The 27,572-nt window shown below is 38.7% G+C and overlaps 1 protein-coding gene across 4 annotated transcripts in view; it reads left to right on the top strand.

The window, feature by feature from the left end:
• Positions 1 to 24,903, top strand: part of LRRC8B (leucine rich repeat containing 8 VRAC subunit B) — a 30,963-nt gene extending 6,060 nt beyond the window's left edge. For 2 of the 4 annotated variants that reach the window (XM_082765640.1, XM_082765641.1), the window contains exons 2-5: positions 7,267 to 7,321; positions 8,030 to 8,125; positions 8,781 to 10,942; positions 11,940 to 15,116. In XM_082765640.1, the coding sequence (XP_082621766.1) occupies positions 8,807 to 10,942; positions 11,940 to 12,212 (2,409 nt within the window). In that variant the 5' untranslated portion in view covers positions 7,267 to 7,321; positions 8,030 to 8,125; positions 8,781 to 8,806 and the 3' untranslated portion in view covers positions 12,213 to 15,116. Of the gene's footprint in view, positions 1 to 7,266; positions 7,322 to 8,029; positions 8,126 to 8,780; positions 10,943 to 11,939; positions 15,117 to 22,549; positions 22,878 to 24,888 lie in introns of those variants that run through there. The other 2 variants (XR_014317994.1, XR_014317995.1) reach the window with 2 other exon arrangements.
• The last annotated feature ends 2,669 nt before the right edge of the window (positions 24,904 to 27,572 follow it).

Genomic DNA, 27,572 nt, shown 5'->3' with positions numbered 1-27,572 from the left:
AATTCAGTAGATACTATTGAGACTTCCTTTAGTATGCTGGAGGGATCCTGCTGATACCATTGTTTTATGGTTATGTATTCATATTTCTCAGCATGAGGAAGACTTGGGGATGTGGATACAAGAATAAAAAGGCATTAAAAGTGAGCTTGAAAAGCTAGTTCCATGCGTTGAGAGATGTCTGACTGTGCTAGCCACGTCAGTATTGGGATGAAAGACTTGGTGTACTGTTCTATAAGATGGTTTCTGAGAAAGTTATAAAAGGTACAGCATGCCACAGATACTGGTCCCAGTCTAGACATGTTGAGATTTCTTCCCTAAGCAAGATTACACCAAAGGCATGGGTGAAGAGCCAAGGAGACTTTTCGTACTTACTGCTTCAAACTTGCTCAGATGTTTCTTTGGAACTCAGAAGCATGGACTGCTTGTAGTATTGGCAAAGAATTTCTGTCTTCAGCATTGCAGTACTGATTTCAAAGCCGGGACTTGAGGGGACAGCAAAGGAGGCCCATTCTTACCTCTTTCTAGGCACCACTTGAGAGTGTAATCTGTGCTGCTTCCCTGATACCTTCCATGGCACGCTTGGGCTGGAATGTCTGACTGCTTGACATGCCTGCAGTCATCCCTGGAGAGAGTGGTCTCCTCCCACGCTGGTTGGAATAAGCATTAGCTGAGCACAGATGGGCTGTGTGCATCTGTCCTGAGAAGGCAGATGTGTTTCCCAGGCTGTTCTGTTCTCGCCTCTTCACCCCCAGTAATTTCTCACTCATCTCTTCTGTACTAGAAAGACAGCTTCCTGTAATCTACTTGCTTAAGAACCACCAGTCCTCTGAGCGTTCTTAGTCTTGCAGTCCTGATTGTTTTTTTTTGTTTTGTTTTTTTTCCTAAATGAGATGCTAATGATCTTTCATAATGCAAATGAGGTTTGTACAGGGATGTTACCCTTCTATGGTGGAAGTGTTTTCTTTGGTACTAATGTAGGACAGCCTTTCCTGCTCCTAGGGCTGCATCCTTGGTGGTGTGTATCTTTCCTACCAAAGATCAGTCCAGGCAGGATTTTTCCCCTCTTCTGGTTGCTTCCAACACATGGCTCAAGTCACAGCAAAAATATGTAGTTCTTTGCCTGTTTCAATTCAATCTCTTATGTTTGGCTTGTTTAGAAAAACATTTACTTTATCAAAGAAATGCACCTAGCTGGTCTGGCAAGCTCCATTTAATTTTTGCTTCCACATCTACAATGTTGACTGCCATAGTTTTTTTTTTTGTTTTTTGTTTTTTGTTTTTTTTAAGTGGACTTATTAAAGTTTATGTGAAGTTCATGATTGTATGCTTGGGTGATAGCATGAGCTGTTCTAGGGTGATGTTGATAATGAGAGTACATTGCTGTGGTTAACGCAATCTGGTTCCTCAGTGCTGTCAATCCTATTCCACAAATCCATTACCAATTCACAAAAAGGTAGCTTGTCTACAAAGGGATCTTTCATACATTCTTTGAACATTCTTGGCTTCAAATTTATATTTAAATGAGTCTTGTGTACAGTTTGGGTGCTGATCCTGCTTATGAATCTGTGTCCCCTTTTTGAGACTAATGTGAACTGACTTTTCTGTTGTGTACGTCATTATGGGCTAATGCCAAGCTTAAAAGAATAGACTTCTTTGGGTTCTTACAAGTGTGTATGTCTTCAGAAATAGCAGATCTTTTGCTAGCAAGAATCCATGCCCTTCTCCTATATTTTTCTTAATACTGAAAAATTTTGTTTACTTCAAAATGTTATGGGGCTGAAAAAGAAGCTGCTGGAAGACAGTGCTTCACTGTGGATACTGACCTCTTTGTGTTAAAAATGAATGAATGTGACTAGACTGCATGGTGCTGCACAACAAATATTTGGGACTTATTTTTTGTTGGGTGGTCCTAGGCTCCCCAATGCCCTCCTCTTCCAGTCAGCAGTGCTACACTTTGTTATGCTCACTTAAAAATATATATATATAAATAAATAAAAATAATAAGAATTTAAATCCTCATGGAACTCTGCAGTTACTTGTCATGCGTTAATAGGTTTTGCTGTTCCTTCAGCAATTGCCAAGCAGACTCTTGATGGTAGATCTTCAAGTGGCTGATACTTTCAAGTTTGGAATGCCAATGTGAAACTTTTGGTGCACTACTTATAATTTCCTTTTACAGGGAAATAAGTGAAACATACAAGTGTCTGAAGAAATGGAGATTAATGGAGTGCAAAAAACCCACTCTGTTTTCTATGGAAGAAGTGCTGGTTTCCTGTGAGAATACAAACTAAATAAGTTGGTTGAATCACTAATTAAATATTAGGGTGAAACAAAACACGTCTCTAACTGAATTTACCATTTGGCTTCTCTGCTTTTTCCATATTGACTGTAATCAATATTTTAGATGCTAATATGTATTTTATTAATTTTAAGCTAATGTATTTATATTGTTAATTAAAGATGAGAGCACAAGCTGAAAATAAATCCATAGTCCAGGGAAGTTACTGCATACAGCTTGGCTGAAGATTTACATTGCCTCCTTAAGGAAGGTAGAGGCCACAATGCTAACATCTGTCAGTTTAGTGGAAACCCTTCCTCTGTTATACTACCATCACTATCTGATATAACCTTAATTTATAGATTTTTAAATATATGTGTCTGAGTTTGAAAATATTGCTGGGCCACTGAAGCTATACAAACTACTACTCACTAGAAAAGTAAATCAGAATTGATGCAGAGTCCAGATTTTGTGTGGGTTGGTAGGGATCTCAGAAAGCACCCTGCGTGGTGAGAAAGCATCCCTGTGAGGATCACTGCCCAGAATGTAGAAAGCTTACTTTCAGAGAGGTCAGTCATGATGCAATGACTTGCAAGACAGACAAAGCAGGTCTACTTCTCAATTTCCTTGCATGTTCATTACCATCAGGTTGCTGTTCAGCTCAAACGTGCCCATCCAGAAATGTAGCTTTGTGCCTACTCGCCACTTCTGTTTTGCAGTGATTTTTCTGTAAGCTCCCAACTACTGTCTGTCTAGCCTTAAACTTGGATTTAAACTGGGTAGTTTGTTTTTATTTTTAGCTTGCGTGCATAAATGTTTCTCAGCAGTACAGTCCTTTCTAGGAGCATAGGTTGTGACCTTCTGGTTTGGCTAGAAGGCAACATCTTGAGGAGAGGGCCGGAGAAGTGCTTTTACTAAAGTTGAAGCATGTATTTAGAATTGTTCTCCAAGCTAACTTAGTATGAGACTAAAAGTACTGTTTTTCCCTAAATGTATGTGTCTTGATGACTTGTAATATGACTTCATTAGAAAGTTTAACCCTCAAAATATTTAACTTGGTTTCTCCCTCCCATCCAGTATTGAGAATTAAGCCCAGGTAACCCCATGCACTTGGGCAGACCTCACTGATGCAATCCATTGTCATGTGCCTACAGGCAGGTAACGGGAACTGGCTGTGTGACCAGACTGTTGGGAGGTGATCCACCTCCTAGTGAGCATTTGACCAGGGACCTGTTTTAATACCACAGACTAATTCTTTACTGGACTTTCTTAAACACGGAACAGATTAAATCCTTGCATATTGATGACATTTAAGGAGAAGTTAGCTACCTATGGTTTGAGGAAGACTGGTGTTTTCAGGAGTGCTGCAGCATAGCTTGGAAATGTATAATGTGATGCAGGTAATCCTGCTCAGTCAGATTTCAAGAATAAGGCTTTTGCTTGTAAAGCAAGTCAATTTGGAATAAAGCTTACTTCTAATTTAGATTAGGTGGCAAGATAAAGTATTTCCCTTGAATTAAGCATAGCAGAGAAAGGAAGTAATAAAAATCAACACTGATATTCTGTGTTTAGGTGAAGCTGCCTTCAAGACACCTTTTTTCACCTGCTCAAAGGCCTGTGTTGAGCCTAGGAATGTTCAAGCTATTGGGTAGTTGGGGAAACTACTTATTATATCCTTGCCAAATTACATGCTAATCTAGTTTCTCAGCTTACGGAAGTTTTGGTAGTGGCAGTGTTAGATAGTTTAATTTTGCAAGGCTTTTTTTCTTTTATCAGCTTGTGTGCTAGGCAGTTAACTTTGAAGCAGTAGCAGGGAAGGAGGGCAACCCATGTAAAGTGAAAGTGTAAGCATAGCCTAATTTACTAAATTTTTGTACTAAAAACATGTTTGACTTCCCAGAAATGAATGTCTAAATAGCTTGATATAAGTAGCCTTCTCTAGAGAGAAAGGACTACCTTAAACAGTGGAAGACTTTGCAATTACTGGTCCACATTTTATGTTCAGCAGTACTGTCCTGAGCACAGCAGTGCTTAAGGACTAGCTGGTCTGTATGCAGAGAGTTGAGGTTGCCTACTTGTGGTTAAGATCCTAGACTGTTTGAAAGGTCTTCAGGTATTCAATGGTTTGAAAGTTTGTAAAACTTGTAACACTGTTGTTACTGTAGTATTGAACATCCAGTGCTTGAGCAACATTTATTGTAGAGTTTGGGAGTGTCTTGAGGCTTATTTTGAATACAGAAGGATAATCACTTAAGTTTAATCATCACTTGTGACCTTCTTCAGAAGGAGCTAGAAAGAAGCTTTCTCTAATCTTGTTTGCATGTTGTTTGGCATTCAGTGGAATTCAGATGCAAAAATACAGTCCCCATCTAAAAGATCCTAAAACTACATCTCTGTGCATGCAAGTGACCAAAGTACAGGTTTTGGAAGACCATATATCAAATGGATTGGATTGAGTATTCTATCACTTGGATTGAGTATTCTATCACTTCTCAGTAGAAAGCTGAAACAAAAAGCAGTAGGTGTGTGAAGGCATCTGCTGAGGCTGTGCAGCAGTTGCATTCTTCATGAATTCTGAGCTGCCCTAGAACACTTGCAGTACCTGGGCTTTTTGTTGTTTTGGGATGCTTAAAAAAGGAGATGGTGGCATGCCTATAGATGGGGAAGTTCTAACCAGAAAAGACATGTTGGGGGTGAATGAGCAAGGTTTGTGCCTTTTTTTTGCTTTTGTAATATTCATGAGGATTTATTTACTTATCTATTCCAGTGTCACTGGGATACCTGTCAAAGTATACTTTAGTTGTGTAAAATATATTTTGATTAAGTGTCAGAAAAATCTGTTCAATACTGAAGGTTATTTTTTTGAGTTGTGTAAAACAAAACCTCCTGTCAGGTATTGGCTTTTGTAGCCCATCATCATCTGGGGACAAGTGTCACGTGTCAGAGCCACCCCAACCAAGTGTGCCTACAGTTATATAAGCATTGACCAAGGGGAGGAGTAATGCAATACTAAGCAACCTTTTGGAGGAAGATAGAGTTTCTAGTGGTAATAGGTAATATTTTTTCAGAATGATAGCCTCTTATTCATATGCTGGATTTGTTTCTATTGAAGTTGTAAGTAATTAAAAATTGCCTAGTTAGTAGTGAATGCTACTATTTTATTTTTCTGGCCTGAGACATGGTTCCAGCCTGGGGTAACTCCTGAAGTCATCACTTAGCTTGGGGCTAAATTTCTTTCTCTCATCTTCTGAGAAAGAGTGCCAATTGAATTAGGCCACTTTGAAAAGCTTTTATGGCTCTGATATGGGTTGAAAGCAGCTGGAGATGAGAGTCATCAAGCCCATTACACTTCAGCTTCTTTCCATTTGATTAGTCAGTCTTGGCATACAGATAAGATCTGAAAGAAAACTGTCTTGAGCAAAATTATCATTAATAATTCACATGTTTATATTATACTTGTATATACTGTGTATTTCTCCAATAGGGGAGTTTATTTTGCATACATGGAATTGTAATAAATACACGTTTCATCAGGAGGTTTCAAAAGTGGTCATTAGGATAACTGGAGTTTAAGTATCTAAGCACTTAATACTGTGACACTCACTTTCTGCTAGAAACAGTTCTAAAACCCCAGTAAGAACTTTTCTTTTCTAGGATATGTGATAGGGACTAACAATTTTCTAGTGTGAGGCAGAGAGATGACAAAGAAAGCATTTTTGTAGGAAGCAAACCTGATGGAATTACATGGGTCAGTCTCACTCTGAGTTCTCTGACTACATAAGCACAAACCACTTTGAGCATTAAAGCATTGCTTGAAGATGATGTACTGGGTTATGCATATACTCAAGTACAGACAGTATGTTTTTAGCAGAATTGACTTAAGTTCAGTTTTTCTGGTTTTCTTTGTAATTTAAATACAAAGCTAAAATAACAAAACCAACCAGTGTTAATTGTTGTAGTATAAGTTAATATTTTTTCATACTCTGAATTCTGTGCCTTGATTATTCCCCAAGACAAGTCTGTTACCAGGAGAGTTTTCTTCCATGTATCAAAATACACATGCATTATTAAGTTGTATTACTTGTAGCTTTCTCTAGGTGCTTAGTTATAAAAGCAATTTCTTAAAATGTTAGTATGCGCCCGTGCCCTTGGCAAGGTCCATGCGTTTGTCAGGAAAAACATACTTCCATCCTTCTGCAAATGATTTTTCACATTATTCCAGACTCTCAGCCAATTCTGCTATCACCTCAACTTTTCAAATTTTCTTTGTTAAATATATACTATTTATGGTTTTTGCACTTCTGTTTCATCTTCAACATATTAATCTCTTGGTGTGTTCTTTACAACTTTAACAGGGGTCCTAAATACTTCTTTTTATTATAAAGTTCTGTTTTAATTCTAGGTTAGAAATGGGAAAAAAAAAAACTTTTTTTTTGAACTTTGTTCAAATCAAGCATTTATGGCTTGAGTAGAGACAGTATCCAGATACTTTTAGTGAAATGAGAGCCTTAATTTGATGTGTTTAGTACCTTTCTGTGTTTTTACACCTGTGAATTTATGTCCAAGTGCCAAAGAATTATTCCAAAAGAGCTGATTTTAGAGATACTTACAGATCTGTTTTTGCAAGTTGAGCTGCAGTGAATGAAAAAATTGCTATTTCTCAGCTGTGGTTATAACACCTCAGCTGCAGGAGTAGCAACTTCTTATGTAAATGCAAAACCGTTTGTGCTTAAATGGCTTTTAGCACTTAGGTGACAATGACAAGGGCTGTTACTCCATCTCTACTTCAGGGAAAGCAATGCTTGGTTAGTGACCCAGTAAATATTTCACAGGGATGGTATCTTAAAGGATTCTAACTAGAACTTTGGCTTATTAAATGTTAGATTTTTTAAAACACTGCTGTGGAAAGACGACTGAAGTGCTGTTGAATTACTCAGTTGTGGAGAACCAAATGTTTCATGATCTGATGAAACCTTTTTTCTCTCCAGGAGCATATTACAACCATCCTGTCCTTCTTCAGCTGCTTTACCTTGAGCAGGCCTGGTAAGTTTCTGCATTTTGTTAAAAGCTGCCTTGTCAAATGAAGAAATACTAATTTAATTTTGGCCATTCCTCTCTCTTCAAACGTGAATGTAGGATAAGAATAGGGTTCTGCCTCAGTCCTGCTATTTGTATTTTTATAGCAGCTTGTCAATTGTGTTGGAAATTAAAAGTGCAGTAAGAGTACATCAGGACAAATACAGAACATCATCAGTCCTTGTTATCTGTAGTGCTTAACAAAATTGTGTAGTAAGTTTGCCTCGAAACTGGTAGTGTCTGTGGTATTGCTTTTGACAGTGGATAATTTGTTTTATGAAGTAAAATATGGCCCTCAATTTTTGAGAAACCTACCTTTCTGCCAAACTTTGGTGTATCAAAACTGACTGAACTATTTCTCAGAGTAATGTATGGTGCATATTTTATTTTCACAGAGCTGTTTGGCTGAAAAAAAAAATACTTTCCAGTGAAATAGTTAGCTGTAGGCTGTTTGCTCTTTTTTCTTGTGTTGATATGATGGTGTAAAACTTTGACTTTACGCTCAAGATGTTCATGTCCAAGTGTGCTCTGTTCCATTTTGTGTAGCTGTAGCAGTGCAGAGCTTACCAGCTCCTGATGTCTGCAGTAAGGCAGTAGTTGTGCTGAAAGCTGAATATTTGCTCTGTATTTTAATGGCTTCACCCAAGTAAGTATATTCAATGTTTTTCCATGCAGAATGAAGACAAATGTAAAGATGGCATGTCCAAGGAATTTTAAAAGGTGTAGACCTCCTGACTGAGAGGTGCTGTATATTTCATTCTCTTTAATAAAGTAAGTATTAATCAAATGTATGCTGCTAGGGGTTAAATTTGACAATTACATACATGTGTGTGCATGAGAATGACAATAATGCACAATAAAAATGTTAGAAAAGCTACATTTTCAAATCTCTTGGTAGGAGAAGGGGAATTATATGTAAGGATATGTAATGCAGAACTGTTCTTACAAGAAATTTTGTTCACTCGTTATTCTTTACGAATTGGGTGGAATGATTTAATTCAGTAGAAAATTCTAAATTACAAGAGCAGTCCTGTTACCATATTGCTCTGATTTTTGGCATTCTTAATAAAAGATAAATAACTTTAGTTACATAAACTTAGGATAGAGGTCAAGGACTGCTAGTAATATCTCAGGCACTCAACTCGTACCTGCTTGTTCTTGACTAGTACCCAAATGCAAAAAAGCATTTCTACTAATTTCTGATGCTATTTTAATATTAAATAAAAAATAAAATAAAATGAAATCATGGCTATGGTGTTAAGTACCAGGAATTCTTGGATCCTTTCGCTGTACTTTGAATACTAGGCCAATATTTCATATTAGATCTACAAATCATGAAAACAGTGATAAGCTTCAAGTGTTTAATGGTGAAATAAATTGTTTTTAACCATTCTCTAAGGATGTCTTTTCTTTTTTCCTCTACCAGCTGCTGTTCTCTCACAGGTGAAAGTCATGATCACGCTAACAGAACTCAAATACTTAGCAGATGCCCAGTCATCCTACCACATACTAAAACCATGGTGGGATGTCTTCTGGTATTACCTCACCATGATAATGCTGCTAGTTGCTGTGCTTGCTGGGGCTCTCCAGCTTACTCAAACCAGAGTGTTGTGTTGTCTTCCTTGCAAGCTAGAATTTGACAATCATTGTGCCGTGCCTTGGGATTTAGTTAAAACCAACCTTAACATGTCTGCTAGCTCTACAGCACAGATAATCATCCCGCTTAAAATCCAGAATGATCTCCATCGGCAGCAGTATTCCTATATTGACGCAGTATGTTATGAGAGAGAACTTCATTGGTTTGCCAAATTTTTTCCATACCTAGTGCTTCTGCATACCTTTATTTTTGCAGCTTGCAGTAATTTCTGGCTTTACTATCCTAGTACAAGTTCCAGGCTTGAGCACTTTGTAGCAATTCTTCAGAAGTGTTTTGATTCTCCATGGACAACGCGTGCCCTCTCAGAAACAGTTGCCGAGCAGTCTGTGAGGAAGTTGCCAATATCCAAATCCAAAGCAGTGATTTCATCACCTGGGAGTTCAGTAGATATAGGGGCTAGCAGACAGTCCCTGCCATATACGCAGCCTGGCTTGGAAACAACTGGAAGAGAAAATTCCTCAAGTGTTCTTGACAAAAAAGAAGGGGAACAAGCTAAAGCTATATTTGAAAAAGTGAAGAAATTCAGAGTACACGTTGAAGAGAAGGATGTCATATATAAAGTGTATATGAAACAGATCATAGTCAAAGTCATTGTGTTTGTAATAATAATAATTTATGTTCCCTATTATTTATCTTTTATTACACTTGAAATAGATTGTGTAGTTAATGTTCAAGCCTTTACAGGCTACAAAAGGTACCAGTGTGTTTATTCACTAGCAGAAATTTTTAAAGTTCTGGCTTCGTTTTATGTTGTTTTAGTGATCTTCTATGGCTTAACTTGTACGTACAGTTTGTGGTGGATGTTAAGAAGTTCACTTAAGCAATATTCTTTTGAGAAGCTGAGAGAGAAAAGTAACTACAGCGATATACCTGATGTAAAGAATGACTTTGCATTTATTCTCCACTTGGCAGATCAGTATGATCCTCTTTATTCCCAACGATTCTCAATATTCCTGTCTGATTTGAGTGAAAACAAACTGAAACAGATTAATCTGAACAATGAATGGTCAGTGGAAAAACTGAAAAATAAACTAGTAAGAAATGCCCAGGACAATATTGAACTTAACCTTTTTATGTTAAACGGTCTTCCAGACAGTGTATTTGAACTGACAGAAATAGAAGTCCTAAGCTTGGAACTTATTCCCGAAGCCAAACTTCCTTCAGCTGTGACCCAGCTAGTCAATCTCAAAGAACTCAACGTTTATCATTCATCACTAACTATGGATTATCCAGCAGTGAGCTTTTTAGAAGAAAATCTGAAAACATTGCGTCTGAAATCAAGTGAGATGGGAAGAATTCCCTTTTGGGTCTTTCATCTGAAAAACCTTAAAGAATTGTGCTTAACGGGATATTTTGTGCTAGATCATCACAACTCCATTTACAATGAAAGCTTTCAGGGACTAAAAAATCTGAGATCAATTCACTTAAAAACCAACCTTTCCCGTATACCTCAAGTGGTTACAGATCTTCTGCCTTCTTTGCAACACTTGTCTATCAACAACGAGGGAAATAAATTGATAGTGCTAAATAACTTGAAGAAGCTGGTAAACCTGAGAACCTTGGAATTAATCTGCTGTGATCTAGAGCGCATACCCCATTCTATTTTTACCCTAAACAATTTGCATGAAATTGACTTAAAAGAAAATAATCTCAGAACAGTGGAAGAAATAATTAGTTTTCAGCATCTTAAGAACCTTTCTTGCTTAAAACTGTGGCACAACAGCATTTCATATGTTCCAGTGCAGATTGGTGCGTTATCAAACCTGGAACAACTGTATCTAAATTACAATAATATTAAAAATGTTCCATTGCAGCTATTTCTTTGCAAAAAGTTGCAATATTTGGATCTTAGCTATAATAAGCTAACCTCTATACCTGAAGAAATCAGTTATCTGACCAATCTGCAGTACTTGGCTTTGACAAAAAACCATGTAAGTAGAACTTTGAATTACTACTTAAAAAAAGAAAATCAAATATTGACTTTAACCTCCTGTTCCTTCTGGAGCAGTCCTGATTCAAAATGTTTTTGTAGTGCTGATGATTGAAGTAAACAAGGTGGAGCTGAGAGAAGGTGGTACTTGTTTATTTGCTAGAACTTCAGTATCATGAAAGCTTGTTTGATACTAAGTGCTATCTTAGTCCTAAAGTGTCTTCAGGGCTCTGTTCCATAATCACAGATAGCATAGGCTGGGATGGGTGCTAAAATGTACCTTCCGTTTCCCTGCGCCTGTCTATCCTATGTAGTATATTAATGGCAATGATCCGTGTTAAATTTTTACCTGAAGTGGCTAAAGTGAAAGCTTTAGTGAATCAGCAGCTAGCTCATGAGCAGCGCAGCTGTCTGACTGGGAGGAGGGAAATAGCTGGTAACCTCAGCAGCAGTGCTAAACTGAGAGGCTTGTTATTGTAGGGTTTATGACCTGAGGACTTCTGTTCAGGTTTCAAATTGCTTTCACTTGTAAGGTTGTTTTTATATGTTAATAGTGTGGACCGGGATTAATTACCACTGTGCTGTTTGTACAGGTTTCACAACACTGGAGCTGCTAATGTCTCTCCACAGAATCTGTGCTTTGTCTTCGTTAAATGGTTCTTAGGAGATGGCGGTCTATTTATCTCCCCTATCACCTGCACATGTTTGTACACAATCCTACGTGTGCACACATGCATATGCTCACCCATGCCATGCTTCTGCCTTGACTTCTGCCAGTAACTAAGCATTTCCTTAACAAAAAATTGTATATAAAATGTTGTAGCGTTCTCAAGCACTTTCTCATCTAATGACAAAAGCATTAGTTATCCTTTCCATGTACCTCCATGAACTAAGAGCTTTCTTACCCTTAAATGAAATCGGGAAATGTGAAAACTTGAAGCTTAAGTGCAGGTTAACATATTTTAACATAGGTTATTTTTGTTTTTTCCTTTTTCTAGATTGAAATGCTGCCTGATGGATTATTTCAGTGCAAAAAGCTGCAATTTCTTCTTCTGGGAAATAACAGTCTGATGAATTTGTCCCCTTGCGTGGGTCAGCTACTGAATCTTGTTCAATTAGAGCTCGTTGGAAACTATCTTGAATCACTTCCCACTGAACTAGAAGAATGTCAGTTCCTAAAACGGAATAGTCTAATCGTAGAAGAAAGGTTGTTAAAAACGCTTCCACCTCGTGTAAGAGAGCGTTTGCAGACATGCTCAGATAAGTGCTAAACTTGAAATGAAACTCTACATCAGTGCATCCTCTAAGCCTTTTCACTTAATACTCTCTAAAGATCTGTATAGATGGAGAGAATAGCAGTTTACAGATTAGTCTTAAACCTAAATGCATTGAACAGAGTTGATTGTATTGGAAAAGAAAAATTTGTTTGGACTTGAACAAAAAAATACAGCCTTTAACAGGTAATCATATGTGGAAAGTCTGAAATATGAATTGCCAGTTTGATTCTACTATTTGAAATAACTTAGTTAAATGTTTATGATAGTACTGGAATGGAAGAGTTGATTGCCTGGTTATAGTGAGTGTGTGTATATACTTTTTTTTTTCTTATGGGGAATTTATTTCTGTTGGTAGTAACAATTTTAAACAGTTTCATCTCCTGCCATATGAGGCCTAAAAACTGTCTGGAATTAGTTTTTAAATGTGAACTCTTCACTAACGTAGAATATCTTAAATTGAGAATTTAAGCTATTTGAGCAGTTCAATTGCATGGGATATACTGAAAATCATTTTTCAAGATGATACCTTAATTTTTGAAGATTTTTTGACAAGTACTAAGCATTAATTTTATAATTGTGGAAGATGCCATTTATGTCTTGCTAGTAAAACCAGCTGGGCAATAATATCTGAAATCAGTTTCAGTATTTTTGTCTTATATAGTAAGTACAAAATGTTGCCTAGAAATTGGGAGTAACCAGAAGAATCTGGAATAACTATTGTGCACGTGTACTAGTCAAATTTTACAGTACTGATTTTCGTAGATAATGATGGCAAACAGAACACGATAAGGTTATAAAGCTGTCTTCTGTGTGTTGTGAGCATCCCAGGTGTCAGTGTAATGTGTGTTGCTATTTAATGTTTTTTATAACCTCTCACTTACTGACTGCCTCAGTGCTTCTCCATGCCCAGTTATGGTATTTTGGTGGCTGAGGAGAGGAAGAAAGAGGTATGTGTTAGATAGGAACTGAAAAACAAAGTTAAAATAAACCAAATAGTCACACAGTTCATAAGTACCTGGGAGGGAAAACCAGGAAAGCATTATAAACTTTGTCTCTTCAAGGGATGGAATAATTTCATAATTAACAGTGGTGAAATAAGTTTTCATGCCATCCTTAATACTTGCAAAGCTGGATGGAAATAAAATGGTTCCTGACTTTATTAATTTTTCTACTGTGCGCTGTTTTATTGTACTTGAAGACTTAACGCTGCAGACATTTATTATGCTCACTTAAGAAGTTCTGCCCCTGGAGGAAAAAAAAAGAGCAAGCTTTCCAAAAAACACAGGTTTGAAAACTTCTTGTAGTATATTAAAGTTTTCAAAAACAATCTTAATTATAGTAAAATAAATGTGGTAAATTGTGCTCTTAAAGACTTCATTGTCATCAAGTGTGCTAACTATACATTCCAGTTTGCAATAACAAATAATCACAGATAAGCCAGTTTTAGTATTAGACTGTTTCTAGTCATCTCTTGCTTCCATTTCAGTGACACTTCTATGGAGAGTAAGGTTTATTTTGAAGGAAAATACCAAAAGTGAGTCTGATCAACGTGGAACTATGAGATGTCTCTGCAGTAGCAGTGCAAGAGGTACCTCTTTATTCACTGTACTGATGGCATTCCAAAGACCTCTGTAGTTAGAGCACTGTTCTTCTCAGGGAACCAAAATATGTAATTATTATGTTTTATGTAGTTCTAGAAATAGTGTAAGCTGATTAGTTGTTTTTATGTGCAGATCAGTACAGTTGGAATAGTCCTTCATAGCAACCATATGTAGCTCTCCCAGGCTCTATTTCCATCTAAATCTGAGTTGTGTAATAGTTCCACGGGAATTGACGTGGTTCACAAACGGAGCCAGTCGTGGTAGATGTGATCGATTAAACTGGAGTATGCTGATTTGCACCCCTCTGGCTGGAGCTTTGTTAATAATTGCAATAGATCTATTAGAACTTGGTAAATTAACACTGGGGAATGCTTCATGCCATAATTTGACACCTGAGACTTGCGGCTTAGAATTTTTTTTTTTTAAATAGGCAAGTATTTTCTTTAAAGGTTTTTTGAAATTGGCAAGTTGTATTGAAAAAGTTGAATAAGCAAGTAAACTGTACACATGGTTTTGGCCAATAACTTCATTTTTTTAGCAGTGAATCTGCCCTTTGCCACAATCAACACAACTGATAGGTGAGCAATGATCTTAAGTATGCATTTTATGATAGTTCTGCCAGACTGAAATAACACCAAACTTTGAAAGGTACTTAATTTCTCTAATGTGTAATCTCAAATCCCTTAAGGAAATGGTAAAAGAAAAAAATGCATAAGTATACAATGTTTTACAATTTAAGTAGTTTACATTTTTTCATTCAGACATCTTTTTCAATGTGCACCACTTTAAGAGGGTTGGATTTTTTCACTGTATGTTTGTTTACAAGACACCCAGAGAAAAGCCAGAAAGGTTAAAGGCTAGAATCTCTAGCCTTGCTTTCAATCCACAGTGTGCCTTTATTATCTGCTTTCTACCATTAAGCCCAATCCCAATGTTTAGAAGTGAGGGCGGAGACAAATACAACCCTGAATTTCTTGTATTTATTTCAGCCGTGACCTTAATATTCAGTATTTCTTCAAAGAGAGGAGGTTTTCAGGGAATCAATCTGAATCCATTGTCATAAGCTTTACACAATAAGCGGTACTGGCATCTAGTCTTTGTATTAAACAATCGCTTCCAATCGAAAAAAGGCTTTTCAAGTTGTTTGTGTTGTGTTGTTTGAGAACTTTGTATTGTGCCCTTCCGTATCACGAATGCTTTTTTTAAAAAAATTAAATTTTTTTGCATTACAATTCTATGAACTGTTCTTTTATTTCCTAAATGAGATGTTGCATTTAATGCAAAGCTCAGGAGTTTGCTTCCAGCTATCTGTATCAATGTGCCTAGTAGGCATGTCTGCTTCAGGAAGGTGTGGAAAAAATGGATGCTCTGCTCTTCCATTTTCAATGCAGTTCTCATGCTCGGGGCCAGGAGAGAAACTCTTGTGTGAATTAGAACTAAACTTTTGTCTTAATCACAGAATCACTGCAGGTCTCTCAGTTTGATTTTTGGGGAGCTGGATAAATACAGAATGCAGCCTGGACTTGTACTGACAGAAGTGGGAAAGCAATGATTCTCTTCCCAGCTTGTATTTTTCTCCCCCCCCAAAAAATGCTGCATGTAGTGAGCCATGCATATGTTTTAAGTATTGTGTATTCTGTGAGTTTGAGGTTCAAGCATCTCTTGAAACACAAGATGGTACCTGATAGTGTGTGGTTTTTTTTTGTTTGTTTGTTTGTTTGTTTTCTGGTGGTGGTAAACCATGGTTTGGCTCTTCTGTTTTGAAAAGAAGGAGGCAAAAATAAACAAACCATGCAGGTGATGTTACATGTTCAAGTGTTAGCTGTGTATCTTTCAAAATAAGAACCTTCCTAGCCAGTTTTACAGACTTATCTCTATTTCTTCTTGGAGGTCAAATTAAATAACTAATAAAAAATGACACGCAGCTTACTTTCTTGGATGGTGATAGCGTTACTAAAATCAGGCAAACCTTCTTTCAGCTGTTGTTTCAGGCTTCTTCAGATCCATATATTCTGTCTTCATGGGAATTTATATGTATTCTAATGCCTTTGGTAGACTTGCATCATCATTGGTATATAGACTTACCATCTTCAGAATGAGAGTTGAAGTTCTCTCTGTAATCACTTACAATTAAATCTTTCCCTCTTCCCTTTCCACCCCAATAAATGCTGGGATTATAGAGGGCAATATGGGACCAACTGAAGTAGAATTTACTAGTAAGCACCTGATCCCAAATCCTGAAATCAGAAGGCAGTGCATGGCATCCTATGGATTGCTTATCAAAGATTTTATGGAGCTCTGGCTATTTCTAGAGATCACTAATTGCCCAAGTTCTTACTTTATTCAGCCTTATTGACTGAACAAGTTCCTCAAATGCCCAATCATGGCAATTTGTTTCCCAGAGAGTAGTACAGGCTTTATTGTAGTGCTTGAGGCTTTCTGGAACAATGCTGGATGTTTTACGGTGGAATGGTTTCAGACATGGCTGATCAGGAAAGCGAAACTGAACCTTATTTTAATCAATGGATACCAATGTGTTTAAACTAGCACTGAACATTTAAGTTGTGTTTTTAGCTTTGATTTGTTCTTTTTTGTTTGTTCCCAAGGGTTGAGCTCTGCACTTCAGATACCCTTCACACCCAATGGGAGAATTTGTATATCTTAGTTGAGATCTAGGATATTGAAGGGGTCCCTTTCACTCACAGCAGTAAACTAAGGGGTTTCCAGCTCCTCAGATCACTTGCTCTGGGGCTCTTTGTGTGTAGGGTATTTGGGGGAGTGGCGTGAATAGTTCTGTATGTTTTCCAGCTAGCATCAAAATGGTTCCAATCTGGCTGTTTCTGCCAGCTAAAAGCAGGAGCTGTCACTGCAGCATACTGTTTAGTTCCTAGTGGAGGCTGTTGGCAGTAGCTTGTGCATCTCAGAAGGCGAATTTCAATTGAGATGCAGAGACTGCAGCTTGCTTGCTGTCATGATGAAATTGGCAGCTAATGTGGACTGGCAACAGAGGGGGGATTGTAGCTGACAGATAGGAAGCATCAAGCAGTAATACTACAGTACTGTGCGCTTGTAGGACATGGCAATGTTGCTGGAATTCCTGTGTCTGGAGAGGCGCCGTCCTGGCGTTACACGAAGAGTTTGGCCCTGTCCTCTGCTGCCAGGACGCGTAGGTGATGGAGGGGGCAGTAGCAGCCCGCTCCAGGGCTGGACTGGCTTCTGAAAGGGCTTAGGCAGTAACTCAGTTCAGTGTGTTTATTAATTGAGCTGTTATGCTTCTGTCTTGTTGCTTCCTTATGTTCCTCCACTTATGTGAATATATCTGTTCTTTGTCCTACCTCTTAAAACTTTCAATCCATTTTCATTATATTTTGTACCACAGTGTGCTGCTCTTTGCTAAGCGACAGATAAAACTTCCTTTGTCTTTTCCACTCATACTTTCATATCTGTCCATTGCAGAACAAATGCTCTTGTGAAAATACTCTGTAAAGCAACTAACAGAATTAGTATTTGAAAAGTGTGCAAGGATGAAAGCTGTCTGTAGTGGAAGTCTGTAGAAATGCCAGTCACTGCGAACTCACTGCAGTCTCAGTAGCAGCAAAACATTAATTATTTTGCTAGTTCTCTGCTCTTTTAACAAGCTGAATTATCTTGCTACAGTCTGATAGGCACCAAAGTCAATAGCAAAATGGGATAAGGACAAAACCTCCTATTGTGATGGTTGCTTAGGGTGCAGCTTTGCACTTGCTTGCGAAGTAATCATGCTTTGCTGCTGCTCCTTATACATGTAGTACTTTCTTACAACCAAATGGTAATGCCCTCTGTGGGTGAGCTATAATGCACATATGTATCTGGCTTCAGGGGCATGCACATAGAATCTGGATCTAGTATTAAGCATGTCTAGCACACAGTAATATACTGAATATGTTCTTTTATTTTAATAATATCTTTAAGATATTAATGAAGTGGAAAGTATAAGCATAAAAGATACTTAAAACTTATCAAGAATTCATAAGTAGCATGTCTTGAAATAATCCCATTGGATGACACATGCTCAGTTACCTCGGCTGCAATGGTTGCATAAAACTTTAGGAATATGAGGAGAAAGCAATCAGACCAATCAAGGTGTGCAACCTGTGATAGTTGGTTGTAAAGCAAGATGCTTCTACTCCTGAATCAGTTCCTTATTCTGGCTGGTGAGAGACACAGCCTGTTCTTATTCAAAGCAGTCTGTCTTGTTACAAAAAACACATGAAGTAACTTGATAGCTATGCAGGGATTTACTCTGTAAGGTGCTGAGTTTTTGAGTAACTGCTCATGTGAATGAGCTTGACTCCTACCCAAAGTCAGTGGGAGTTCAGGGTATTCATACTACTTCAAATAACCCTTGTTATTCTCTAAGATGCCTTGATAAAAGGAGCTTGTAAAACAATGATTTGTTTTCTGTCTGTTCTGTGGGTATAAATCGTAACACATGCATGAAAAGGAAATGGGGAACAGTTATCTCTTTTTAAAAATGGCTAGAAACAAGCAACAATGTCAAAGGCAAGGACACATGAATCTTATTTGTTTTAAATCTCTCTTCGTGCCAAGTGTGTGTGGTTTTGCTAGCTTGAGAAATAAATCAACTAACTAGTCTTAACTGATAGCATTCTTCCCTGCATTGGTTCAGAGGAAACTTTGATATACTTTAGGTACAAACTCAGTTCTAAATTCACTGAGTTTTAACTATAGCTGCGTATTTTTCTGGATTTAATAATTTTAGTGGTTTATGAAGAAGGAATGATTTTCTGCTCATTTACATGGATATATCAAGAGTATAAGCACAGCATTGTATGCAGTGGGTGAAGGAATATGAAATTCTCCATCAAGCTTCTAGTTTCTCTAGGCTACAATACAGTTACATTATGTACATTAAAAATGGAGGCTTTTAAGTTTAGCTCACAAATAAAAATTAATAGTAAGTGGTACTTCAGATATTTTGATGAAAGGCTCTGCATGTTTTATGCTGCCCTCACTTAGTTCTTAATATATCAAAGATGTTTATGTTGGAAATGCACAACTGTCAGTGAGAAGCTGGAGCAATGGGCAGACGGGGAAGAAGAAAAAGCACGGGAACTGAGTGTACTCAAGTCAGCAATGTAACAGCAAATAGTGCATGACAAGCTGTCTTTTAAGACTTCAGGCTTAATCAGTCAAGATCTCAGTCATTTGCTTCACTTGGAGTATTGCTCTAGTACCTTGCAGACTCAAGAAAACAGAACTAGAGGATAGGACAAGTCAAGGTTCAGGGATCTTCCTTCACTGGAAAAAGCCATCACCTTTTCTTTAAAGGAAAACAACAAAGTCGTGATGCAGAAGTCTAGTATGTTCAATAAGGCTTTGAGTTCGTTCCTTCAAATTGCGATATCCCTTTTGAATTTTTCAGAATTCTCTATTTAAGGAAAACCTGTGTGCAAGTTGATTTCAACCCTGCCTTTTCTCTGTAATGGTCCATTCTTGAGTGAGTTTTAGTGTTAGTTATAATTGCATAGGACAAAGGAATCCCTTACAGCTTCTAGGTGTCAGTGAAAGTCATCTTTGTGCCTAGGTAAACAGTGATCTGGTTTCTGTGTCAAGGGCAGGGAGATGCTAATCACTGTGGCTTCTGAGTCCAGCTGCTGCTTACTTCACGCTTGTGCTGCACAAGAGAAGGAGCTGGGAGGGGCACAATAGGACTGATTATTTTGGTGGCTGTGCCAGTTCATGTGAGTTTTGATTGTTTGTAGGTAGAACTGTAACCTAAGTAGCGTAGACTCCAAGTATAGAACGTTGAGTAAAAAACAACCAGACTGGGAGGCAAACTCAGTACTTCTCTGGAAGTTGTGCCTGGTACACATTGTAGGAACCGAACTGGCAAAGAATGGTGGGGGTGGGTGGAGGGGAATTCTGTTTGGAGAGGAAAGCTTTAAAGGGCTGAGTCCCTCCCGATGTGAGCATTTCTCAATTTGCATTCTTAGCATGCAGTTAGCTAATGGCTTTATTTTTGCCATCTTCATAAGATTAAACCAGTAGCTTCTTTATTTAACACTACCCAAGTCCATAGGTCAGTGGGAAGGGAGTAACACTTACTTTAATTCTTTCTCAGCCAAAGTAATATGCTACAAAGTCAGAGAGCTTTAGCATGAGCTGTACATGCTGATATTAGATTGGATTGCTAGTGAAGTGTGGGACGTGCATCCTGCACAGCTAGTGACCTGATGCATTTGGATATGCTAAGTAATGTCTTTGCCTTTCCCTCCCGAATGCTACATGTGCTGAGAATATAACCAGCTGAGAGGTTATACCTTGAGGAACACTAAGAAAAGGATTGTAGGTATTTACAAATACTTGCACAACCATATAAGGTATGCGTGTATAACTGTTTATTAAAATTCGAAAATTAAGCTGCTAGGTAAGAGTTCAGAAGTAATCAGCTATACCCAGAAAATTAAAACAACTGTTTGCAGAGAAACTGTTTGCATATTTACTTTGTGCTCTTGCTTGTTAGCAATTTGTTTTTCACTTGTTTCATTTTTAAATCCCTTACTTAAATTACAGATTCTTTTGTTTATAAATGTTATTTACTGCATAAAGCATTTCATTGTAAAACTTCGTCCTACCTGTGCTTTATGCAGCCAGAGGCATAGCTTGCTCTTTGTCTCCCTCTGTCGGCACTATCTCATGACTGAATTGGTACAGTAGGATGCTTCCAGGCATGGACGATCTCATTGAAAAGACAGTTTTTAAAATATTTTAGTAAATTCAATGCAAATAATAATTTAAGAAGATCCAAATTATAAGTTTCTGAAATATGAATACAGAACAATGTATTTCTGAATCTTTCTGAAATTTGGATGTAAACACACCCCAGATTTCAAGTTGCTGCAGTATGGAGCAAAACCATTTGTGGCACACAGCAGCACCAGTTCATCTTCATGCTGCCAGTTAACCACTGTGCGCAAAGCAAATGCAATACCCAAATAGCTGAAAAAAAACTGTTATGTATTTGAGTATCAAGATGTGTATTTTCAGTTTACTTTTTGTTGGCAGGTTGTCTTTACTCTGTTTTGATGTTGATTAGTGCAAGCTGAGAATTAAACAGTGATATTAAGATGTATGTTAAGCTCTATAAGAAGAGTTGTATTAAATGTGTAAATTCTCCAAAAAATGGGAAAAGTCATTTTCCATTGGGAAACAACTACCTTTAATTTGTGAGGAACTAGATTTTCTCCCTACTTCAAATCCATGTCACAGTTGTTGCGGGTAAGCATACTACTCATGTTTCCTTTTGCTGTAAAGTCAGTATGCTACTCTGCTGTGTTATTAGTGTGGAGTGTCTTCTCCTTCCCAATCCTTTCTTTAACTTTTTTTTCCTGAAAATCTGCTGTTTCCTTGGTATGCTTGGAATGGCTTTCCTGAGAAGAGTGTTTTTCTTCGTTTCTTTTGAAGTAGTAGGGAAATAGAGTACTTGTTATTTTGAAACTGTGGCTAAGATCTGAGTAACTTCCAAAGAAATCTGTCTTCTGGACTTCTTAATATTTATTATGAATGTGCAGCATAAAATACTGTACATGATTTTTCAAACATAATTAAGCAGTCCTGTTAAGCAGAATGGATGAGATTGAAAAAACAAGTGTATACACTGCTGATGTCCAGTATTTATGTTTAACTACTTTCTGTTAGATCCAATATTTTTCCAGATTATTACTAATAGGTTATTTCTGGTAAGAAACAGAAGCATTCCGTTGCTGTCTTGCTTATTTACAGGAAGTCACAGTTACCTCCTCCTGCTTCATTTCTGTGTTTTGGAAAATGTATTTAATCCACCAGTTTCATGTCAAGTCTCTTCCTTAACTGACTCCTCACCCTTGATATTCTTCTAAAACTATACCACAGTGTCTGTCTCTGGGGACCGCTTTGTCCAGTCCTCTCACTGAGTGCATTTTTCTCTCATAGTTGCAGCCATTGTACAGCTGAAGGCATCTGTGCACCATTGTTCTGTATTCAAATATATCTGTGCATGCATAATTTATGCTATGTAGCAGCTTTTCTGGGCTCATTGTTTCAGCTGGGGGTTTCTGTTCCATCAAAGGGACATGCAATTACTCATCTGCCTGAGGAGGATGAATGGTTTTCTGTGCCAGCTTCAGTGAAATTTTTGGCTAGCTGCTTGCAGAAACATTTTGCTGTAATCGTGTCACCAGGTATCCCCAGACTAGTCACTAGAGGTCAACATTATCATCTCCTAATAGAGCATTAACTCACACAATTAAAAGGCAGTGTCTGGTAGCAGTTCATGCTTCTGTATGTTAGATGTTCATGACAGGATGTTACTGATTCTGCCACTTCTCGAGGTTAAGAGAAAGCGTAAAGACAGGAGACAGTCATTTCTTACAGTGTGGGCTTTTTAAGGATAGCAGGAGCAAGGAGGGGTGGGGGGGAGCTGAAGGCTGTTGCTTATTTGAGCCTGAGGTTGCTTTTGGTGAGTGCTTTGGAACAGTGACAAAGGCAACAGGGCAGATCAGTGAAGAAGACTCTTTTTCTGAGGCCGTTGCTGTGTGTCAGATTTGTGGGGTCTCCCAGCTAACACATGTAGCCGGGGATCCCGTTCAGCACAATGCCAGCATCATAAGAACTCCTGGGGATCCCAAAAGCAGAAGTGTTCTTTGCATTCCTTCTTTAAGTTTTTTTTTTTTTTTTTACTGTTTCTAGCTTGGAAAAGCATGCAGGCTCTTTCTGAAGTCTCTGACTTACTGCTCCATAACTGGATGAAGTTAAGAAAATTGAAATCAGAGAGGAAGAGCCCAGAACTGCATCATTTAACAAGCAGCGGAAAGAAGCCTAGCCTACAGATCAGTGTCCCTGAAGATTTCCTCATAGTTAGAGTATTTAGAAGTGACCTCCCTCTTCCAGATTTTCTGCTGTGTTCTGATCTTGCAGGCTTTTTCTTGGCTGGAGGACTTGCAGGATCTTTGTCCCCTACATATCCAGTTGCATATTTTCATGCAACTCAAAGGAAATCAGTTTTTTTGAGATTTCTATTCTGTTGTTGCATCTGTTTGAAATCAACTAGTACACTCAGTATTTATTAAGGGGATGACACAAATCACATTATTTTAATGCTTTTTTTGTTACCTCATTTTCTATGAGAATATGATATAAATAGTTTTCATCTTAAGAAATCTGCAGAAACTGTCTGTTATGAATGCAGTATTCTCTGGGCTAAATCATCCACTCCACATCTCATGAATTGTGGAAGAGGTAGAAGAATGCAACATTTTTCAGAGAACATGGATTAGAGTTTCAGGTGTGCATCTCTGTATACAAAATCTGTTTTTGACTTAAAACTTTCCCTGGTAGGTCTAAGAAGAACACTGAGGGAGAAGGGAGGACTGACCTGCCTAAAAAGGCAAAGAATGAGGTTGCCTGAGTGGCCCTGAGTGTAATTTTCAAGGACTTACCTAGGCAGGGTTTTTGTTGCTGTTCCTTTTATTGTAAAGTTGCTCATAATTTACTGTGTTCCTGTTACACCACATAAAAGTGTGGTGTTCCTGAAAAATTTATGGAACTTAAGCTGGCATTCCTTACACTGGAAGGAAAAGAACAAAAACAGTACTTTACAAACACTTTTTTGTTATAGTTGTTTTTTTCCTAATTGTAGTCAAGAGACTTGCCAGGAGTGGGAATGCAAACTGCCCTCCGTTCTAACCGGGGTGCTGTGCCCTGCTTTCTCATTCTTAGCTAATGCACCTCTGCTGCTTCTGGGCCATAAGCTGTGCCGTGGGCTGTGCCAGGCAGTGCTTCCAGCTCATCTGGACTAGCTCAGGATCTTTGCGTGGTGGTGCCTTGAATGGGGGGAGTTGCACAGGCATGAGGATACTGAAGTCTGTGCCAGAGAGATGCTGTGGATGTGATGGCAAAGCAGAGGTGCTGGTGGGAGAAATGTTTGTTCCTATTTTCTGGTGCATCACCTTTGGTAGACTGACACCTGTGTTTCTTCTGAATGCAGGTCTGGGGGAGGGCTGTTTAACTGTCATATGACGCTGTTGCAGGGCTAAGCTGAAATTCCCTGCATAGTTTGAGCTGGCACAAACTGATGGCACAGCAGAGGGAGGTAGCCCTGCTGCCCTCTTTCCGCTCCCTCCTATATCTGCAACTATTTCTGCAGCTGTGTAGGCTATGTGTGTGTGCATGGGTAAGCTAAATAGGCCTGAGGCAGAAGCCAAAGCACTCACATCTGCTATATCCATGCTGCAAGTTGTAATGTTGTCCACAGCACAACCCTGGCCCAGTTAACATCCTTTGCAGCTGCATGCAAGCGTGGCTCTGGTTGGCACAGGCCAGCTGGTAGTTTGATTTTAGTCCTGGTGGTGGCAATAAGGGAGTTTAACTGTGTGGGCACAGGCTGTTCTTGGCAATACATAGATATGAAAAGTATCTGTAGTATCATGTCACTGTTTGCTATTTAAACATCAATAAGCTTTCTGTAACTGGTTGCATATCCTTGGACTCCTGTAAGTGGGTTTTCATATTCCTGCTTCTCTCTGTGTGGATCCAAAAAGTAACAACAGAAAAACAGGCATCTTTGTATATGGTGAAAAGACCATCAGAAATTGTAGTATGCAAGCACTGTGCAGTAAGCATGAAGTCACCTGGATCTGATGCTTCACAATCACAGAATCGTCTAGGTTGGAAGAGACCTCCAAGATCACCTAGTCCAACCTCTGACCTAATACGAACAAGTCCTCCACTAAACCATATCACTAAGACTTGATTCCTTATTAGAAGTTGCAATCTTTACTCACCAGTAGTCAGCTTCAGGACCTGAGCTGCACTTGATAAAGCTGAGAAGCAAATATTTCCGGGGTGGAAAATGTACTAGATTTACACACCTCTGAGACTGACCTTATTTGAAAGTAAGATTCCCTCCAGCTTGTTGGAGCAGAGGTTTCTTGAAGGAAGAGAGCAGAAGGCTTGAACTGGGAGGTTTGTATTCGTTATATCCAGAGGCCACACTTCTGCTCATGCTGTGTGGTACTTTTCTTTGACAGTGCTCTGCTTCGCCGCCACTTCAGAGTAGTTTCGAGTCAGCATGAATCAAGGCAGCAGAACGGATTTCTTCATGAACCTGAATGGACATGTCTCCTCTTGCTTTTGCACCCCCAGATGCACTATTCTTCTTTCCTTTCAGAACTGCAGAGTTCACCTGTTTATATAGCATTATTGCCTCTGTCCTCATATCTAACAACCACCAGTTACTCCTTTATTGTTGCTGGATGGAAGCATTTACGTAGAGCTCTTAACAGTGAGTTCAAGCTAAAAATGGATTTGATTTCATAAGATGAAGTCACGGACAGCTAACATCTTATGCTGAGATCATTTTGTACTGTTTTATTTCATGGTTTGCTTTTGACATAAAGGCTTCCTGTTACTCTGGTAAAATATGCTTTCTTCATTCTTCTTTTCACAAACTAAAATAGCCTTGTAGTGCAGAGACCATTGGCGTTACCTTTGTTCCCTGGTTCTGCTTGTATTCTACACAATCTCCGGGAAACAGTCCTATTCCTGGAAATCCATCACATTCCACACAGTTGTGTGGCCTCGCTGATGGTGTTCTTCAACTGCTTAAAATGATTCAGTGGAGCTTCCATTTGTGTTTGGGATTCCTGGAAGGTTTGTCATATACAGTGCTCTAAAAATGCCATACAGCAGTTAAAGCCAGACATAGGGACTGAACTGTGCATTTTTCTTAAATTGTTACTAGCCAATCTAAAGGGGAAGTTGTCTACTGCGTAGTCTTTTGGCTATTAAAGGTCTCCAGTACAAACACATCTGTAGCCTTTTGCTGAGCAAAGAGTCATCTTACTGTATACAGCCCAATCAGCAGCTAGCTTGGATTCATCTTCTTATGTTTGTGGTATAAGAAGCAATCCTCTCTCTCATCTCAGCTGCATGCAGGCTTGTTTCAGTAAGCATACATGTGTGTACCCACATACACACAGCCTGAACTCTAAATACTTCAGTGTGATAGTTGTTCATACAGATACAAACTTCTGGCAGTGTAACCTGGACTGTTTGGACAGCTCTGCAAATTGCATCCACCAGGAACGCTAACAGCTGTGAGAAGGGAAGAACGAAGCCTTTGGACTGCACGCTTTCAACTGTGTGAATGGCTCGTAGCCAGAGCCCAGAGGACTGAAAAGCACTTCTAGAAGTAAAGACAGACTTGAACGTGCAGTTGCTGAAGTAGCTGAATCAGGTGTAGTTCCAGTGGCGAGCCAACCTTTAACAACCTGGAGAAAGTGAAAATGAAAAAGAAGCTGCGTGCCTTGTGTATGGTAACTGAATGGTTGGACTGACTGTTCGAGTTGTCCACAGGTTGCTGTAATTGATGCCCACTCATGTCAGAAGGCCGTTACAAGTTCCCTAATGCTGCTCACTTTCCTGTGCAGTCACCCTCTTCAGAGACTGCCCACTGGGGCTTTTTCACCAAAGAAGTCCTGAAGCAATGATGTATCCTGTCATTTGGGTTGGTTTCCTCCTGAAGAAGCGTGAAATAGGCAGAGCTGAAATTGTGAACTTAAGTTCTGTTTTTTTCCTAAGAGTTGGATTCAAGTTGATTTGTTGTAAAGTACAAGGCTCAAAACTGCAATTGAAAAACAAGAGAGGGAAGAACACCTCTTTACCATATGCGCTGAAATAAGGGCAAGTCTGAACATTAAGAGTTGGAGTGGGGTCAGATGCATTCCATGTAAGCAACTGTCAGTGATGAACAAGCCCAAGGCCCAGGACAGGATGTATGCTGGCTTCCTCTGTTGAAGTAGTGTTGGCCTGGACCTGTGTCATATGTAGGCAGCAAAGCATGCATCCGTTCATCTGGTGTGAGGGCCTCGTCTAATGACGCAGGAAAACGTTGGGACCTGTCTTCTGCTGTTACACTACTGATTTGAAGAATCGCTGGCATCCAGCTAGCGTGATGGCGAGGTTTTCATTCTGTTGTGCCTCCTTTGGCAGCAGGACGGCCTGAGAGCTGTGCTTCCACACTGTGCCAGAACATAATTTTAGTGCCTAGTATCTCAGTGGCATTATAAATCCAAGATGTGATTGCTTTTATCTGACCTGACACTTCTGCATCCCATGCAGAATCCCATGGCTCTTAGAGCTCCTGAGCTCACAGAGAAACCACCAAAAAAACTTCACGTTTTGTTCCTTATTAGCTATGTCTGTATCAGCTAATCACCTTTGCAGGTAAATTGACTAGCTCATCCCCAGTCTACCAAGCCTTCTCCCTGTCAGGCACCAAATTTCAAGGAATCATTTAGTCATGTGTTTGTTTTTTTTCTCAGTGTTGATCTGTTCCAGCGATTAACACAAAGCATTGTTTATTTGAAGTTTAGGCAGCCAAGATTGCTGCTATATTTTAGTACTTTCTAATTCTGAGAGTCTGTTCTAATCCTGACCCTTTCCTGGCTAATAAGCATACCATATGTCTGATTACTCAAGTTCCCATGCAAAATAGGAAATTAAAAATTCCAGATGATCAATAAACATTTCTTTTTGTTTATTTTGAGGTGTCTTTTAAAATACCACAAACGTTTAGGGACCTGTTTCTCAAATGTTCACTCCGTCATTGTTAGATGCGTAAGATGATATTTTCATTAAGTGCACGCTGTTTGTTTTTAATTTGATTTATTGACACAGATTTGCTAGCAGTAAAAGATCTGCAAATAACTGT

This window comes from Aythya marila (assembly GCF_965140915.1).
Source record: "Aythya marila genome assembly, chromosome: 8".
Lineage (NCBI taxonomy): Eukaryota > Metazoa > Chordata > Aves > Anseriformes > Anatidae > Aythya > Aythya marila.
The sequence above is the reverse complement of the archived record's forward strand: the minus strand, read 5'-3'. Positions and strand labels throughout refer to the sequence as shown.